General features: G+C 45.8%; 1 protein-coding gene across 1 annotated transcript in view; it reads right to left on the bottom strand.

Moving 5' to 3' along the window:
• LOC134355878 (uncharacterized) overlaps nucleotides 1-16300 on the bottom strand; it is a 65214-nt gene extending 48914 nt beyond the window's left edge. The window contains exons 1-2 of the mRNA XM_063066394.1: nucleotides 16038-16300; nucleotides 1381-1443 (exon numbers count right to left, since the gene is read on the bottom strand). Of these exons, the coding sequence (XP_062922464.1) occupies nucleotides 1381-1443; nucleotides 16038-16116 (142 nt within the window). The 5' untranslated portion in view covers nucleotides 16117-16300. The remainder of the gene's footprint in view (nucleotides 1-1380; nucleotides 1444-16037) is intronic.
• Nucleotides 16301-18885: the final 2585 nt, after the last annotated feature.

The following is an 18885-nucleotide window of genomic DNA, read 5'->3' as shown; positions in this document are numbered from 1 at the left end:
ATACTAGCACAGGCCAACCTACCACTAAAGCTCAGAAAATTAATGTTCTGGCTTCCAAGATGGATTCAAAAAGACTGACAAAACCAGCAGTAAGAGGGAATTAATCGGAACTCTGTTACACAATCTGTTTTTGTTTTGGTATCTCTGGAGTAACTCTTGGAGGCAGGCCAGGTCTCTCAGACATGCGGGCCCTGGAAGCTGGTACAGTTTACAAGGTGATTAGTTGGAGCCTTCTCTCTAGTGAACTTTAATGTGTGGGCGGGTGTGCCAACAACTTTCTGAAAGGCAACTCACCTACCTTCAGGCAGTAGGTATCGAGTGTTTATGGCAGAAACCCTCAGCAGGTTCCCTCTGCATTTCCCGTTAACAATTATAGAAGGATTAAAGAAGCAGGACTAAATACCTCTCTGCTTCATCTAACAACTCATCTTCAAACAGAAATTATTTTCTGTTCTTAAAGACTCCTCATGTACAAATCAGACGTAAAGTGGATAACAATTCAGCGGCCCAGAAAATTAACGTATTTTGTTCTCTTCACACCTGTGGCGGAATTCTTGATATATTCGCAAACACGAGGAATTCTGCAGATGCTGGAAATTCAAGCAACACACATCAAAGTTGCTGGTGAACACAGCAGGTCAGGCAGCATCTCTAGGAAGAGGTACAGTCGACGCTTCAGGCCAAGACCATTCTTCAGGACTAACTGTTAATTAGTCCTGACGAAGGGTCTCGGCCTGAAACGTCGACTGTACCTCTTCCTAGAGATGCTGCCTGGCCTGCTGTGTTCACCAGCAACTTTGATGTGTGTTGCTTGATATATTGCTGTTTTTAATTACAGGTTTTAAACTGTGTATTGTTAAGGTTAATTTATAAATTTGTGACATTCAAGTTATCTCCGACAGCAATAGCAATAGATTTGTCCACCGAATTCTGACTGCAAACTATTCTATTCACTGAACCCATCTCATGCGATGAGTCTGTGATGCTGTTTCAAGCTCACTTTATTGTCATTCAACCACACACATGTTAAAGCTAAATGAAACATCGTTCCTCTGGGACCAAAGTCCAGAACACAGTACATACTGTGTATCACATGCAGCGCATAAAATTATATTTTTTAAAAATATCCTTTTTTATTGAGATACAAAGTGGCATTGGCCCTTCGAGCCACACCACCCAGCAATCCCTTGATTACAATCAGAGCCTAATCACAGGACAATTTATAATGACCAATTAACCTAACAAACTGGTACGTCTTAATAGATGATAAAAACTATTCTCTAGATGTCGAAGATGGCATAAAGTGCATAAAGAGTACAACATATAGTTAACTACACAACATCATTAGCGGTCCTGGATGACAGCCACTCCCGGACTCACCTGAAGTGTTTGCAATCTTGTTGGCTTCCATGCCCTCTCCAGAACAGTGACAGCTCCATTGGACTGAGGTTGAAGAAAAACATCACATTAAGTTGGTAAGCTGGTAGATTGGTTTGTTATTGATTCATATGTACAGTGAAAAACTAGTCTCTCATACCATCCCTAGGAAGTTGTGGGAACTCATGGAAGAAATTGTTGGGCCCTGTATCATCATACACCAAGGCTGAGGTACTGGAAGAGTGGAAGGCAGCCAAGGTTGTGCCTATATCTAAGAAGGGCTGCAGGTTCAAAGCAGGGACTGACAGGCCAGTGAGTCCAACGGACCAGAATCACAGAGTCATACCATTCCTTCAGCTCAACTGGTCCATGCCAACGAAGATTCCCAGTGACCTGTCTCTGGCCCATAACTTTCTAAACCTTCCCTATCCATGTACCTGTCTTAGTGTGTTCGCTGGTCCCTCTGTTCTACTTCATTCCTCAGTGCCCTAACATTCACTGTGTGAGCCCTACTCTGGTTTGTCCACCCAACACCTCACACTTGTCTGCATTAAATTCCATCTGCTGCCCTCCTTTATGTTCTCAGAACTGGACTACCTACAGTGGTCACTGGAAAATGCCTCCAGCACTGTCCACAAAAAAAAAACACCTACAGTGGGCACTGGAAAATGTCTTCAATATTGTCCACAAAAATACTTTCAGTGGGCACTGGGAAATGCCTTCAATATTCTTCACAAAATTACCTACAGTGGAAACTGGAATAGGGTCCAGCACTGTCTACAGAACTAACTACAGCAGGCACTGGGAAATGCCTCCAGCAGTTCCTGGACAAATCCTCCAGATTCACTGGAAGAAGAAACAATCTGGCACCAGTGTCCTGTCCAGCCATCATGTCCAGGGCTCATGTCCAACATCTGGTCCTGAAACAGACCACTGGGGCCAGAGCTCACGTCAGCTTGGAGATGGTCAGGGGAACAGAGGGAGTGGTTCCAGCTCGTAAGGGAGTGAAGACCTGGCCCTTGAGTGCGGCCTTGGTCCGAGCTCTAAGATCAGCTCTGGGGACTGCCGCAGAGGGCTGAGTCCCAGACGGGGCGTGGAGGAGATCTTGCAGATGGCCCCGGGAGCAGAGGTTGTGCAGGGTCAGGAGGGAAGGTTGTTCCGGGCTAGGAGGGGAGAGGTCATTTGACCCAAGGGAAGTTTGGTGAGCATGAGGTGGAGTGTTCAAGGTCATGAGGGGTGCTGAGGAGCGGCACAGAGTGAAGTAAACTGGATGGGGCAGGAGGTGCTGGAAGATCTGAAAACAGGCAATGAAAAGCGACTGATTTGAACTACTACTACCAATTTCATCTGCTCTGTTGTGAGTTTTTATCTGACACACAGCGGCATAGAAACATAGAACTGTACAGCACAATACACACCCCGTGGATCACAGTGTTGTGCCGACCATCAACCCTACTCTAAGAACAAACTAACCCTTCCCTCCCACATAGCCTTCCATTTTTCTAACATTCATATGTCTATCTAAGCGTGTCTTAAATGTCCTTAATGAATCTTCCTCTCCCACCACCCCTGCAGCACATTTCATGCACCTACCACACTCTGTGTAGAAAATAAATAAATAAATCTACCCCAGACCTCCTCCGAAACTTTCCTGCACTCATCTTAAAATTATGCCCCCTTGTATTCGCAATTTCTGCTCAGGGAAAAAGTCTCTGGCTGTCTACTTGATATACTCCTCTTACCATTTTGACATCTCTATCATCCTCCTTCACTCCAAAGGGAAAAGCCCCAGCTTGTTCAACTTATCTTCATAAGACATGCTCTCGGATCCAGTCAGAAAGCTGGTAAATCTCCTCTGCACCCTCTCTAAAGCTTTCTCCCTTAACTCCTGGTGGAGTCGTCGGGGCGCCGTCATGACAAGCTTTGCACCAGTCTGTTCCATCTGTCGCGGTTGTGTGCCAGAGCCGGGGTCACCACAAATGTTTTCCCTGTCCATTCTTTAATGTTATCCATCCATCCTTTCCTCTGTCTGCCTCTCCTTCTTTTCCTTGCAGAACGGTCTTTGCAAGGCCACCAGATCTTATTACGTGGCCGTACCAAATCAGCTTTCTTTTCTTTTCTGAGGTGACCAGAACTGAATACAATATTCCAAGTGTGGCCCAATAAGAGTTTTATAGAAATGCAACGTTACTTCATGGCCACCACACCATACACTACACCTTCTTAACCACCTTATCAACTTTCGTAGCAACTTTGAGGGATCAATTTCTGTGGGCCCCAAGATCCCTTCATTCCAAAATTCCAAGATTCAGACATGATTTTGTTATCTGAAAAAGAAGCTTAATCAGATTCTACAGGAACTTTCAAAAGGAATTTGGTAAAACCTGAAAGGGAGTGGGAATACTGGAGCCAGAGGGAAGAATGGGATTGAAAGTTTAATCGGAGAGTTTCACCAATGAACAGTCACCAGTTGTGCTTCTCCAAAGATTATTTCAGGGACACACTAGAATCTGACGACTGAGTATCAGAATATCACGGAATCTGATGATTGTGTATCGGAATGTTCCAGAACCTGATGATTGTGTAATGCCCTGGTTGAGATTTTTACTGTTAATGCTGTAGGGTTTTTCATTTAGAAGCTTTCTGTAGGTGCAGTGTGTCCTGCTGATAGCATGTCTGGGGTTTCGGTGAAAGATAAGTGGCTATGATGTTCAACTTAGGAATGTTGTGTCAGCCAATCAGGGTGGTGAAATTGGGAGAAAGTTCTAGAGAAAGCTGGGCAGAGAGAGATTTGTGACGGACAGTGGTGGGGTTCACGGTCTGTTTGGTGGGAGCTGCAGAGCTACAGATGAGACAGGAGAGAAGATGGCCGAGGATGCCATAGGGAATAGTGTCCCTATTGCACAAGGTGCTTTGTGCAGATGAATGGCTTTAAGGAGGAAGGGCCAATACTCCTGAGAGACAGCCCATTTGTCCGAGAGGGATTTTGAGTGAAGTTTGGAATGGAGACCGTGGATCCAGCGTGTGAATAAAAAGACAACTTCAAGGTCAGCTCCAATGTCATGCTCATTTAGACCGGTTTAACTGTAATGGGCCCTTTTATTTTTCCCTTTTTTTTCCTACTAGCTGTTTGATAAAGCTGATATTTGCAAATATGCTTTACTTATAACTTTACAGGGTATATGATTTGTTATTTCTTGCTGACCAACAATTGTGTATGGAAGGTATTTATGTGCATTTGCTCAAGTTTGGGGTTTATTTAGTCAGAGCATAACAACGTTACACAAGAACATAAGAAATAGGAGCAGGAGTCGGCCATCTGGCCTGTCGAGCTTGCTCTCTCATTCAATAAGATCATGGCTGATCTGGCCATTGACTCATCTCCACCTACCTACCTTTTCCCCACAACCCTTAATTCCCTACTAGGCAAAAATCTATCCAACCTTGTCTTAAATATATTTACTGATGTAGCCTCCACTGCTTCATTGGGCAGAGAATTCCACAGATTCACCACTCCCTGGGAAAAGCAGTTCTTCTTCATCCTAAATCTACTCTCCCGAATCTTGAGGCTATGTCCCCTAGTTCTACTCTCACCTACCAGTGGAAACAACTTTCCTGCCTCTATTTTATCTATCCCTTTCATAATTTTATATGTTTCTATAAGATCTCCTCTCATTCTTCTGAATTCCAGTGAGTATAGTCCCAGGTGACTCAATCTCTCCTCATAGTCTAACCCCCTCATCTCTGGAATCAACCTGGTTCACCTTCTCTGCACCGCCTCCAAACGTTCCTGTTTGTCTGGGCCCCAGGTCATACCAATCCTAGGCGCCTATTGATTATGAAAAGTGGCCTCCTCACTGGTTTGTCCCGTGGCCATTAGTGGGGACGGCAATGAGCCAAGTTTCCATGAGAGCCCAAGAAGGGGGCTGCAGTTGTGTACCAGAACTGGAATCTGATTATCGTATTGTGGTAAACCATGTATATAGGTTGTAACTGGGTTACCTGTCTGGACATGCCCCTCTGCTGACTGCTCCTATGGCTCCTCCCACAGACCCCTGAATAAAGGCGATTGTGTCACTGCTCCTCCTCTCAGTCCAGGACAGATATTCAGCATGGATGTGGGTCTATTTTACTGTAAATAAAAGCCTTTCAGTATTTACTCTGCTTCCAGTCTTTTGGAGTAATTGATAGTGCACCACATATATCAGAATGTTGCAGAATCTGGCGATGGTGTGTTGGAATGTTGAAGCCTCATTGTCACTGTGAGGCCTGAACACAACTGCTGGTTGACATTATTTTCGGCATAAACTGTCCCCTGGTTTTTAGATGAATTAATCACATTTGTTCCAAGGAAGCCGAGAGGAAGGAAGAGTCTTGGTGCCATGGGAACAGTGCTGATGAGGTCAGTCAATGTCATGGTTACAGGAACACTCCCAGTGCCGGCACACTGGCAGCTAACTATCTCCAGCAAGGCAGACTGAACGCAATAATGGGAAAATAATTGATTTTCACAATCCATGGGAACAGTGCCAACTTGTCCTGGAGTTGCTGCAGGGTTCCATGGACTGGCCACTGCCCCGACACTAGGTTAGCTTAGAGACTCTCCAATACACGGGCGTTGGACAGCATCGGACCGAACTGGAAAGGTCAGGAACAGGCAGACATCCCACCTCTCCCAGAAGTTTCAGGAGTCTCCCGCATATGATTAGTGGCTCCCTGATGCCCGCAAATTATATACAATATCACGGAAATCAATTTTTTTGAGAGCAAGTGAGCGAGAAAAAGCAAGAGAGAGTGCGAGAGTGACCACGAGAGAGAGCGCGAGCGAGAGGGAGAGGGAGAGAGAAAGCAGGCGAGAGAGAGAGAGCGCGAGAGAACAAGAGAGAAAGCAAGCGAGGCACGAGAGCGAGAGAGAGAGCGTGAGAGAGAAAGCAAGTGAGAGAGAGAGAGCGCGAGAGAGAAAGCAAGCGAGAGAGAAAGAAAGCAGGTGAGAGAGAGAGCACAGGAGAACAAGACAGAAAACAAGCGAGAGCACGAGAGCGAGAGCGCGCCATGGTGGAGTGTTCCAAAAAAATATTAAACATACATCGCCCCAGACTACACTCAAGTGTACCCCTGCCTAATAGGGGTCAAAAATAATGACAGTGTTGCTCGCTGCACTGTTTGCAACAGTGACTTTTCTATTGCCCATGGTGGGTTAAGACTGTAAAGGACATGCTGAGGTGAGTTTAACAGGTGTCATTCGTTCATTAGCATAGCTAACGTTATTTAAACTAGCTGGCTAGCTGCTAAGGAGCTACTCTATTGCAGACATCCCACCTCTCCCGGAAGTCTCCCACAAATTGATGGTGCTACCTCCCTGAAATCAGTTCTTGCAGGGTGGGATGTCTGGGAACAGGGTGAATCAAGGCTGCAGGGCTCAGGCCCCAGAGTGTATCGAAGCCACTGAACCCCACGTTCAGATGATGATTTAGGCGCCAGGACAAATTGAAGGGGTTAAAGTGTCTAGGCCCGAGGAGAGGTACTTTTTACTTTACTTTATTGTCGCCAAACAATTGATACTAGAGCGTACAATCATCACAGCGATATTTGATTCTGCGCTTCCTGCTCCCTGGAGTACAAATCGATAGTAAATATTAAAAATTTAAATTATAAATCATAAATAGAAAAGGGAAAGTAAGATAGTGCAAAAAAACCAAGAGGCAGGTCCGGATATTTGGAGGGTACGGCCCAGATCCGGGTCAGGATCCGTTCAGCAGTCTTATCACCATTGGAAAGAAGCTGTTCCCAAATCTGGCCGTACGAGTCTTCAAGCTCCTGAGCCTTCTCCCGGAGGGAAGAGGGACAAAAAATGTGTTGGCTGGGTGGATCGTGTCCTTGATTATCCTGGCAGCACTGCTCCGACAGCATGCAGTGTAAAGTGAGTCCAAGGATGGAAGATTGGTTTGTGTGATGGGCTGGGCTGTGTTCAGCTCGCAGCCTCATGACGTTTACTTGGCTCTGCACTGAACTAAGGATTTGAAGATGGACTGTCTTTGTAGACTCAAGTTCAGAACGTTATTTGCTCATGTCTATCGTTTGCATGAGTTTTTTTTTCTTTTCTCTGCCCATTGGGTGTTTGACGGTTTTCTATTTTTTAATGTTTTTTGGGGGTTTCTTTGTTTTGTGGCTGCCTGTAAGGAGATGAAACTCAAGGTCGTATGATGCATACATACTTCGATGATAAGTGTACTTTGAACTTTGGTCATGTTGATTCAGAGGTTCATTGGAAGTTAAGAATGAGGCATAAACTTGGTGGTTATGGACACTGGCCTGTTTACAGTGTAAGTCCTGTAGGTGTGGCCCAACTCTGCCCCTTGTGTGATAGGGATGTAATAATTCTGTTCTTGGGGGAGCTGGGTAGGTAGGTCAGTCAGTCCAAAGCAGGTTGGTCATTGGAGCAGGGTCCACAGCTAGTCTGGGGGGGGGGGGCGGGGTGAGTTACGTGGTTGGGGGTGTTTCTGAGAGGGATCACTCTCTGCTGGGCTCTCACTCTGCCAGTACAATGTAGACTTTTACACCACCCTCCTGGCCCAACACCACCTGCTCACCAACACCACCCTCAACTCACCGTCCTCACTTGCGATGCCTACCCACCTCGGTGAAACCTGCTGCCTTTAGGATTGTAGGTCTGGAGGTTGGAGGCCCCAGCGATGGACTATCCTGGGGTCCGTGTGTGCAAGTGGGGAAAGGGGTCTGCTTTGTTGTTGTTGTTGTTGGCTGCTTTGTTGTATGTTGGCTGCGTTTTGTGCTGCTGAACACGTATGCTGGCGCCGGAATGTGTGGTGACATGTGCGGGCTGCCCCCAGCACATCCTCACGTTGTGTTGGCTGTTAACGCAAATGAAGTATTTCTTTGTATGTTTCCATGCCATCTTCATCATTATGTGCCATGTCTTATGAAGTGGGCGCTCATGGTCTTGATCATGGTTTTTCTACAGAAGTGGTTTGCCATTGCCTCCATCGAAACATCAAGGGCTAAACAGGGGTGACAGGGTGGCGATACATCTCTGCCAAAGGAGACGTAAGTCAATCTTTCCCTCCGCTAGACTGCAGATCACCCTCGGGCAAGGTGCTTCGCCCCCAGTGTTTCGATGGACATGTGATCATTAAATCCAAATCAACTGGTGGTCAAACACAATCCCAGCAGACATGATGGCTTGGTTCTGCCTTGCAAACATAGAAGAGAGAACAGTACAACATAGTATACAGGCCCCGCGGGCCACAATGTTGTGGCTACCTTATAGCCTACTCTGAGATCAATCTAACCCATCCCTTCTACATAGCCTTACACTTTTATCTATCATCATGTGCCTGTCTACGCAGAAGTGCCCATAATGATGCCATCGCCAACAGTCCTCACTAGATTTGTGTTGGGGAAGGGGCCGAGGGTGAAGCCCTGGCTGTTTTTTTGTTTTCGAGCTTCACTCTGGAAAATCTTACAGGGTTGTGCTGACTGAACCGCCTTCGTCTCCTTTCAGGACTAGTCCCAGCCAACTCTTAGCAAGCTCTGGTCCTAAGGCGGGAATGAGGCTGCAGATGTCTTGGAGTACGTTGCATTGTTCTGCAAGGAACAGCAAGTTGAATAAAGCCCTCGAGATAACATGAGTGAAATGATTTTATCTGAGGTTAACTGGGCACAGAAACTCAAGCAGGAAATTTTGTTTTTTGTAAATTCACTGTTGTAAAGTAATAAGCAGAAAGCAGAGCCAGAGATAAATAATTCAGTTTTGTGGTGTTTGGTCCATCATTGATTTCTAACATATAACACTGTCCTGTCACTATTGTTATAATTAATCCCCTGAAGCGTTTGACAGTGATGCATTGCAGTTATTCAGGCAGGCTACTTAGACAGCAGCCTCCTAAAATGCATCATCCAGCCAGAAGGACCAGGGCAGGAGGCAGCAACAGCCTTGCAGGCAATGGCATTTAGACCAATGGCGAAGGTAAGATGAGGGAACACACGCCAGACTTCACAGAGGGAGCAAAAGTGGAGAGAGTGAGCAATTTCAAGTTCCAGGGGCGTCAATATCTCTGAGCACCCAACATATTGATGCAACATGACAACAGTTATATTTCATGAGAAGCTTGAAGAGATTTGGTTTGTCAACTAAATCACTCAAACATTTCTATAGATTTACCGTAGAGAGCATTCTGACTGGCTGCATCACTGTCTGGTACGGGGTGGGGAGGGGAGTTGCAACACAGGATGAAAATAAGCTGCAGGGAATTGTAAATGTAGTCCGCTCCATCATGAGCAATAGCTTCCATAGTTTCCAGGACAACTGCAAGGAGTGGTGACTCAAAAGGGCAGATCCATCATTAAGGACCCCAATCACCCAGAACATGCCTTGTTCTCATTGTTACCATCAGGAAGGAGGTATAGGAGCCTGAAGGCACACACTCAACGATTCAGGAACAGTGTCTTCCCCTCAGCCATCTGATTTCTGAATTGACGTTGAACCCATGGTCACTACCCCACTACTCTGATTCTGATTTGGAACAGCAAGGCACTCGCCATCCTGAATTGCAAACTTGTTGCTGATCTGTCATTGTCACAGAAGCTAAGGATATTGCTGGGACTTGTGGACCTCAGTTATAGGAAAAGGTTGAACAGGTCAGGACTTTTGTGGAACTTCCCAGTGGCCAAACTTCGATTCCCATATCCGTTCCGATATGTCGGTCCATGGCCTCCTCCTATACCAAGATGAGGTGGAGGAGCTATAACGTATCCTGCTTGAAGGTATGAACATCAATCTCTCCTTCCAGTAAAAAAAGAATTCCCTCTATCTCCCCTCTTCTTCTTTTCCCACACTGGCCTTTTACCTCTTCTCACCTGCCTATCACCTCTCCCCGGATCCCCTACTCCTTCCCTTTCTCTGATGGTCCACTCTCCTCTCCTATCAGATTCCTTCTTCTCCAACCCTTTATCTTTCCCACCCACTTGGTTTCATCCATCATTTTCCAACTATCCTCCTTCCCCTCTCCCCACCTTTTTATTCTGGCACCTTCCCCCTTCCTTCTCAGTCCTGAAGAAGGGTCTTGGCCCAAAACATTGGCCATTTATTCATTTCCATATGTGCTGCCTGACCCTGATTAGTTCCTCCAACGTTTTGTGTACATTGTATAGGACTACATTCCCTGGAGTGTAGGAGGATGGAGGGGAGATGTGATAGAGGTATACAAAATTATGAGGGGTATAGATAGGGTAAGTACAAGCAGGCTTTTTCCACTGAGGTTGGGTGAGAGAAGAACTAGAGGTCATGAGTTAAGGATAACATGCACACAAAATGCTGGAGAAACTCAGCAGGTCAGGCAGCATCTACGGAAAGGAATAAACAGTCAACATTTTGGTTTGAGACTGTTCTTCAGGACTCAGCCTGAAACGTTGACTGTTTACTCCTTTCTACAGATGCTGCCTGACCTGCTGAGTCTCTCCAGCATTTTGTGTGTGTTGCTCTGGATTTCCAGCGTCTGCAAAATCTCTTGTGCTGACAGGTTTAGGGTGAAAGGTAAAAATACGTGAGGGGATTCTGAGGGGGAGCTCCTTCACACAGAGGGCTGTACGGGCGTGGAAGAAGCTAACAGCAGAAGTGTTGGGTGCAGACTAAATCGTAATGTTTAAACAAAATTTGGAGGGGCACATGGATGGGAGGGGTATGGAGAGCTATAGTTCAGGTGTTGTTTAATAAGACAAGGCAGAATAAGAGCATGATATGGAGTGGATGGGCCAAGGAGCTGTTTCTGTGCTGTAGTGTTCAATGATTCTATGATTCTATGACCTGAAACTCCCCCCTCAGCAGCACATGGAAGCCCCTTCATAATGTGGACCGCCTTGGTTCAAGGTGGCAGCCCACCCCAACCTTCTCCAGGTCAGTTGGCGTTGACAGAAAATGGAGAGACAAATCCCAGGAAACCAATGAAAAGATGGAGTTGGTGTGCTGTGCAGTAATATTGTTTTCACTAAAGTTTAGGAGCCTTCTGAGGCTTCTGGTGCAGAGCTTTTCTTGGCTGCAGCCCGGCCACAGATGAGTGCCGGTGGGATGTTGAGTACATTTAACCTCCAACTCGTCAGGTGGTGGGAAAGCCCTGCCTGAGGGTCTGATTTTTGAAGAAAATTCTGCGCTAGCCACTCTTCACCAGAACAATGGTTTCTACTCAGCCGTCGTGGAGGATCTGAAAACGTGGGGGGAACAAACTTAGCCGATGAACATTAAACAACACATGTCCCGAATAGCAATGATACCATATTGCTTCACTGTAAAAACAATCGGATCTTTAAATTACTGCTGGAGGTTGAGGAATCTTGTCTGAATTACTCCCTTTCCTCAGCCAGAGTCTGTGGTGTTGCTTCTGGTTATCAGTTTTAGAGCCTAATTTAAGCAGCAGTGTTGATTTTTCCCGGTGGATATTGACCAAGGTTGGTCCTCACCTGCTGAGGGACCTGATGGAAGACTAATAGGCAGATTGTTTGGTGGAACCTTCCCTTCTCCTCATCTGCCTTTCACTTCCCTCTGGTGCCCCTTTTCCCTCCCTTTCTCCATGGTCCACTCTCCTCTCCTATCAGGTTTCTTCACCTTCAGCCCTTTACCTTTTCCAACCATCACCTCACAAATCCTCACTTCATTCCCCCTCACCTGGCTTCACCTATCACCTGCCAACTTGAACTTCTAACGTATCCCAACTTATTATTTGGCTTCTGCCCCCTTCCTTTTCCAGTCCTGGTGAAGGGTCTCAACCTGAAATGTCAACTACTTGTTCCTCTCCTGATCTGCTGAGTTCCTCCAGCATTTAGTGTGCGTTGCTCCATAAGTGGTAAAACTCTGTTTCATCCATCACAGAAAGTGGGATCCATTCAAGGGCATTGGTGTTTCCATACCAGGCTGTGATGCAGCCAGTCATTACACCGTTATAGGAGTTTGTCAAGGTTTTAGATCTCAAGCCAAAGTTCCCCTCAGTAAATTGAGGAAAGTTCAAAGAGAGCTGGATGTTCTAGTGCTTGAACCAAAGAAGGTTAGCACAGAGGTCCAACTTGCCCATGTGGGGAAATAGCACATCGGCTTTTATTGTGAACAGGTTGGAGTTTAGAAACAGGGAGGTTTTGTTGCTGTTGTCTGGGAAAAGGTTAGCACAGATGTCCAACTTGCCCATGTGGCGAAAAAGCACATTGGCTTTTGTTGTGAACAGGTTGGAGTTTAGAAACAGGGAGGTTTTGTTGCTGTTGTCTGGGAAATTGGTGAGGTCATTCCTGGAGTGGTGCACAGTTTTCGTCTCTTGACCTAAAACTATGGCAAAAGTCGAGGCCCTTCCAGTGCTGACTGCCTGCCCCTTTCTGAGAATACGTTCATGCCCGGCTGTCCTTGGAGAGGGAGCATGCGGTCACTATGGGTACAGTGGAGGATTTCTGGGAGCACTAGGCCCCGTCAGGGAATTGACTGTTTTATAGACAGTAGTGATCATATTTTAATTTGAATTTATTCACTGTCTTGTAAATACTTAATGTTTGTACTTTGTGTAAATAAATTTTTATAGTTTTGTGGGGAAAAAACAGGCCTAGGGTAGATCGGCCATGATCATACTGAATGTTGGGACAGGTTTGAGGGGCCAAGTGGTCTCCTGCCCCTGTTTTCCTGTTTTCCAGTGAAAGCCCCATTGTCTTCATTGGAGATTGGGTGGAGTGAATCAGCATAGGCCGGAAACACATCCTCTGCACAACGTCTGTTTGATGGAGTGTGGACTCCCAGTGCTCTCGGCTCACAATAGATATCGCCTTACACCCCTTTATCGAGTTGGCTCATTAGTGCGGACATGGAAACCCTCCAACAGTCATTGACGGTGAGGCACAGGCTGCCTTTTTTTAACGTTTATACACACATATAATTCAAGTAATTATAGTAATCCAAATAATAGTCTGGAGAAAATATTATATGGCTTCAGATTCATTTGTATGTTACATCTGGTTGTCTGAAATACACATGTTATTGATTATTGAAAGCTATTAAAGACTGTAATTTTGAGGCTTGTGTACTTGTGCAACTCCCCCACCCTCATGTTGTGAGCTCACTTTGGCTCCCCTGAACATCATTTGCAACCTGTTCCCACAATCGGGGGCAAACCACTGGGCTAGTCACCATCGCTGCCTCAAACCAGGGGCAAATACACATGCGTCGTAATGGGGGTCCGGACATTAAATGTCCCGAAAGTGAAACATAGCTCAACATTTCCTGTACACTTGGTTACTGGTTTCTGTGTTTGCAATCAGGAGGAGGGTGAAAAATTACACCAGCTCCAAGTAACATTGCCTGCAGACTGGTGTTTCAACCTGGACAACAAGAGCTGGACATTAGGAAGCATTGGGAATGGAGACAGACCCTGGACTTCAGCAGTGGCAGCAGGAGGAAATGTGCCAGACTGAGGGGAGGGGGTTGAGTGAGAGGTGAGGAGTGGTGGGAAGTGTGAAGGATGGGGGGAGTCTCCACACTAGGGAGGTACACACGTTTTTAGTGTGTGCATAGGGCCAAGGTCTGAGAGGAGAGTTGCTGTATTGGTAGAAGGTCTCTGCAGCTTTCAAAGTTAACTTGCAACAGATATCAATTTATTTCTAGTCACAAAATCGGCGCAGCATAAATATTTAACCATGCCCTGTCCAAACCAAAACAAAAATTCTCTCTGCCACGAGCCCGTCTCTGAATCTTTCATTCTTTCCCCAGGCACTGGGACAGATGATTGACCACTTGCCCAGGTCAGCCACTATATCTGATCACCTCCATCTCCTGCAAGGACTGTGTTCCATTCTGCCTGTCTCACCCTGCTCCACACGGAAGATTTTCCCACAGTATATTGGAAATGTATTCCGTTATCCTCAACCACCAGCTGTCAGGATACTGGGCTAGTTCCTGTTTCCTGTGTCTGCTCACTTCCAGAGCCAGGGTGGGGTCCATTATCCTCTCTTCCCACCTTTCAGTCTTTCCCGACCCTCTTCTGCATTCACATTCCCACCTCCAGCCTGACGCCACCACCACGTGCAGATTCCCTCCTCCCATTCACGGTTGAAGGATCATTCTCCCTGTGAACCGTTGGGTCAGTGCTACCAGAGGAAATACGTCACCTGCCCCTTCACCCCACCCGTTCTTCACATCCAGAGCTCCAGTCACTTCATTGGCCATTCTCTGTGATGGTCGGTAGACCTGATGGATCAACGGTACACACCACTATTACACCCAAACCCAGACGGGGTAAGGGTGATGTCGCCAGTCCTGGTTTCAGGACATCCACTCCGCAGTCCTATCAGATCATTAAGTGGAGCTCTTGTATGATAAGACAAGTCCATAGATATAGGAACAGAAGTAGGACATTCGGCCCATCGAGTCTGCTCTGCCATTCAATCATGGGCTGATCCAATTCTTCCAGTCATCCCCACTGCCCTGCCTTCTCCCCATACCCTTTGATGCCCTGGCTAATCAAGAACCTATCTGTCTCCGCCCTAATGATAAACTCTTGGCCTCACAATCTACCTCGTTATGATCTTACACTTCTTTGTTTACCTGCATGGCACTTTCTCTGTAACTGTAACACTTTATTCTGTGTTCTGTTGTTGTTCTACCTTGAACACCCTCAGTAATCTGATCTGTATAAACACAGGACATAGACCAGTAGAGCACAGTACAGGTCCTTCAGCCCACAACGTTGTGCCAACCTTTTAACCTACTCTCAGATCAACCTAAGCCTTCCCTCAGACATAACCGTCCATTTTTCTATCACCCATATGTTTATTTATCTAAGAGTTCCTTAACTGTCCCTAATGTACCTGCCTCTGCCCCTGAAAGGTCATTCCACACACCCAACACTTTCTGCATGAATTACTGGAATGAAATTGACTAGAGAGCTTGATTTTAGTTGTCCTAATCTATTCTGTATTGGGAATCCATTGGATAACATGCCTACAATTCTCACTAGGAGCTGATCAGATGTAAAATGCTCAGCGCAGTTTATCTTGGCTCCAGAAACTGATTGTCGACTTGAAGCATTCTCTCTGTTCCCCTCCCCGCAGGAGACGAGCACCTCCAATATTTTCTGTTTGAGTTCAGACTTCAAGCACGTGCGATGTATATCACCAGTTTTGTTAGCTTGGCACGGTTTTTTTTTAAAAAAGGAACATTGGCAGAGGCTGGGAGTCGTACACAGTTTCCGTAAAACTTCGAGTGAACACTTCCTTCAAAATGATACTCTTAAAATATGTTTGAATCTTGGAATGCAAAATATTAAAGCTGTATTCAGTGACATGTTGGGATCTTCAGAACAAAAGCTGGTCAGAATTCTAACCAAAACTTAGAGTTACTAACTCACCATTTGAAGATTACCAATTCCTTGCCATTAAACTCTCAATATTATTATATTTTAACATGTTTAAAAGCAAACCGTTTTTCCTAAAATTATTGTGATTGCTTTTGTAGTATGTAAGAATATTTTTGACTCCTTTAGGAGGAAATTCTTGCATTAAATAAATGTCACCTTTATGCAGAAAAGCGAAAGGCACATCTCTTGTCAGAACTGCAACTGACTGCAGCTTCTGATACCTCTGGAAACAACCATCTGCTTTTTAGTTCCACATACTTTACTCACCAATCAAACTCAAGACGCACAACATCAAGGTGAACTGCTGTCCTTTGGAAACGTTGACCAAGCTCCAGAAGGTGGCCATTGTGTTTAAAAGCTGATTTCTTGCTGCAAGTAGCTTCTGGTTACTTTGCAAGCTCAGAGCCCAACATTACACCCAGAAGGGTATGGAGTGTGTCTGCTGGGAACGGATGTTTTATACGCAGTTAATCACAGCCCCCTCCCATTCTCTCCACCTCCTTCACGAGCAAACACACTCCAGAAGCTAGCCTTCTGGCTGATAGTGCCCCACACAGAGGAAATAAGTGTATGTGGATGGAACTGCTGAGTGGATAACTAACAGCATCAGGAAACAGCAAAGAAACACACAAAAAAAGTTATAAATGCGTTCTTTGTCTGAGACATCGTTCTGTGAGACACATTTTCCCCTGTATCCTGACCTGGTTCATTTCCTTTGGGGTATAAGTGCTAAACGCACTTCAATTAAGCATGTGCTTATTAACCCTGACTTTGCCAGAGTCCTATATTCCTGCAATGAATGTTTTGACAACGTAGAACAACAGTGCAGGCTTTGCAGCCCACAATGTTGTGTCGACCTCCTTTAACCTAATCTGAAATTAATCTAGCCCTTCCCTCCCACATAGCTCTCTATCCTTCTATCGTCCATGTGCTTAAGAGTCTCTTAAATGCCCCAAATGTATCCCCCTCGACCACCACTCCTGGCAGCCTGTTCCACACACTCTCTACTGTCTGTGTAAAAAAAAGCTGCCTCTGACGGCCCCCTTATACTTTCCTCCAATTACCCTGAATTATGCCCCCATATATTAACCATTACCACCCTGGGGAATAGGTACTGACCTCAGTTACACCCTCAATCCATATGCCCGTACCACTCTCTGTGTAAAAAATCTACCGCTGACATCACCCTCTCCCAATGGTTCCTCTAGTCATATTAAAATTATGCCCCCTCGGATTAGTCATTTGAAGGTGATTTGGAGGGAAGTATAGGAAGTGATTCAGACTGCTAGTTATTCATTTACTGACCAGTTTACAGAGAAAACTGTTTTGAGCTGACATGGTGAAGAACTTTATACTTACATATTGACAAGTCCATTTATAAACTGGAGTTCTTTTTTTGAGATACAGCGCAGAATTGACCCTTTGAAATATGCCGCCCAGCAACCCCCGATTTAACCCTCGTCTAATCACTGAACAATTTACAATGACCAATTAACCTACCAATCGGTACGTCTTTGGACTGTGGGAGGAAACCGGAGCACCCGGAGGAAACCCGCGCAGTCACGGGGAGAACGTACCAGCTCCTAACAGACAGTGGTGGTGGGAATTGAACACGGGTCGCACGTACTGTAAAGCGTCGTGCTGACCACTGCGCTACCGTGCAGCCCTCTGAAATGCATCTGGAAACGTGCTCAGCAGAAGCCCAAAGCAACAATGTGAAAATGTTTGGAATCTGTTATTGTGGGGGCAAATACTGCTTTCAGGATCTGGAGACTAAGCTGTGAATTAGGGTTCTCTAATACATCTCTCTCTCTCCCACCCAAGAGAGAAGGTGACAACATCTGGTAAAATCCACTTGAGTGGAGTTTCAAAGCTTATGCATTAATTGTGAAAGTTATACACATGCCTATACCAAGGCATCAGCCATCTGTTATCCTGTTCAGCGACCAACCCCGAGTACTTGAGGCTAAAATCTACTCTTTTACTTCCACGCAGTACTTTGTACTAACGCTGCCGACAGCTGCACAGTCGGGGGGGGGGGCGCGGGATGCGGGTTCAAGTTGCACCAGGCGTTAATCAGGAGGGCACCAACACACAGTCATGATGGACCACGTTCAATGCAGCTTTTGCTCACTGCTTATTTTTCATTTAACTTCTAATTTCAAAACACACATTCAGCATGTGGAGTGAAAAGATTTACGAGGATGTTGCCGGAGACTGAATTATAGAGAGTGGTTGGGCGGACTAGGGCTTTATTCCTCAGGGTGTTGGAGAATGCACAGTGACCTTATCGAGGTATGCCAAACCATGAGGGACACAGAGAGGATGAAAGCACACTGTTTTTCCCCATGGTTGTGGAATCAAGAACCAGAGGACAAGGAAGAGGGAAGAGATTTAATAGGAAACTGAGGGGCAACACCTTCACCCAGAGGATCAGATCAGCATCAGAAAAGAAAAATCAGCTTTCAATGACAAACAATCTGAGAATGTGCTGGAGGCAGTCCTGAGGGCTGAGGTAGGACTAAGAATCTAGCCATTCACAAAGCATTTCACGGAGGGATCTGACCAAGTCCTTGTTGAGTGCTTGAGAGTTCTGGCAATGAGGCATTCTGCCAAATGACTTTAGTGTCTGCTCCAGGAACCATCCCACAAGATCGTGTCAGACATTTTGTGCAGACTACTTCCTGCTAGGCTTGTGATTAGAGATGTTTTTCCACAGAAGTGTTTCTCTGAGGGGCTGGTGATATGGAAATGTCCATCTGAAGGGTGTGTTCCACAGGGACAAGGACATGTCAACACACCGGGCTCAGTTTATATCACAACACTTTGTGTTTGTATTCCTTGGTTTCACACGTACCAGAAGGCCTTGCTGGAGGTTAGAAGAATGAAGGGAATCTTAATGAAACCTACTGAATATTGAAAGGCCTAGATAGAGTGGATGTGGAGAGGATGTTTCCTATAGTGGGGGAGTCTAGGACCAGAGGACACAGCCTCAGAATAGAGAGATGTCTATCTAGAACAGAGATGAGGAAGAACTTCTTTAGCCCGAGGGAACTGAATCTGTGAAATTCATTGCCAGAGATGGCAATGGAGAGCAAGTCATTGAGTATATTTG

This window comes from Mobula hypostoma, chromosome 13, assembly GCF_963921235.1.
Source record: "Mobula hypostoma chromosome 13, sMobHyp1.1, whole genome shotgun sequence".
NCBI lineage: Eukaryota > Metazoa > Chordata > Chondrichthyes > Myliobatiformes > Myliobatidae > Mobula > Mobula hypostoma.
The sequence above is the reverse complement of the archived record's forward strand: the minus strand, read 5'-3'. Positions and strand labels throughout refer to the sequence as shown.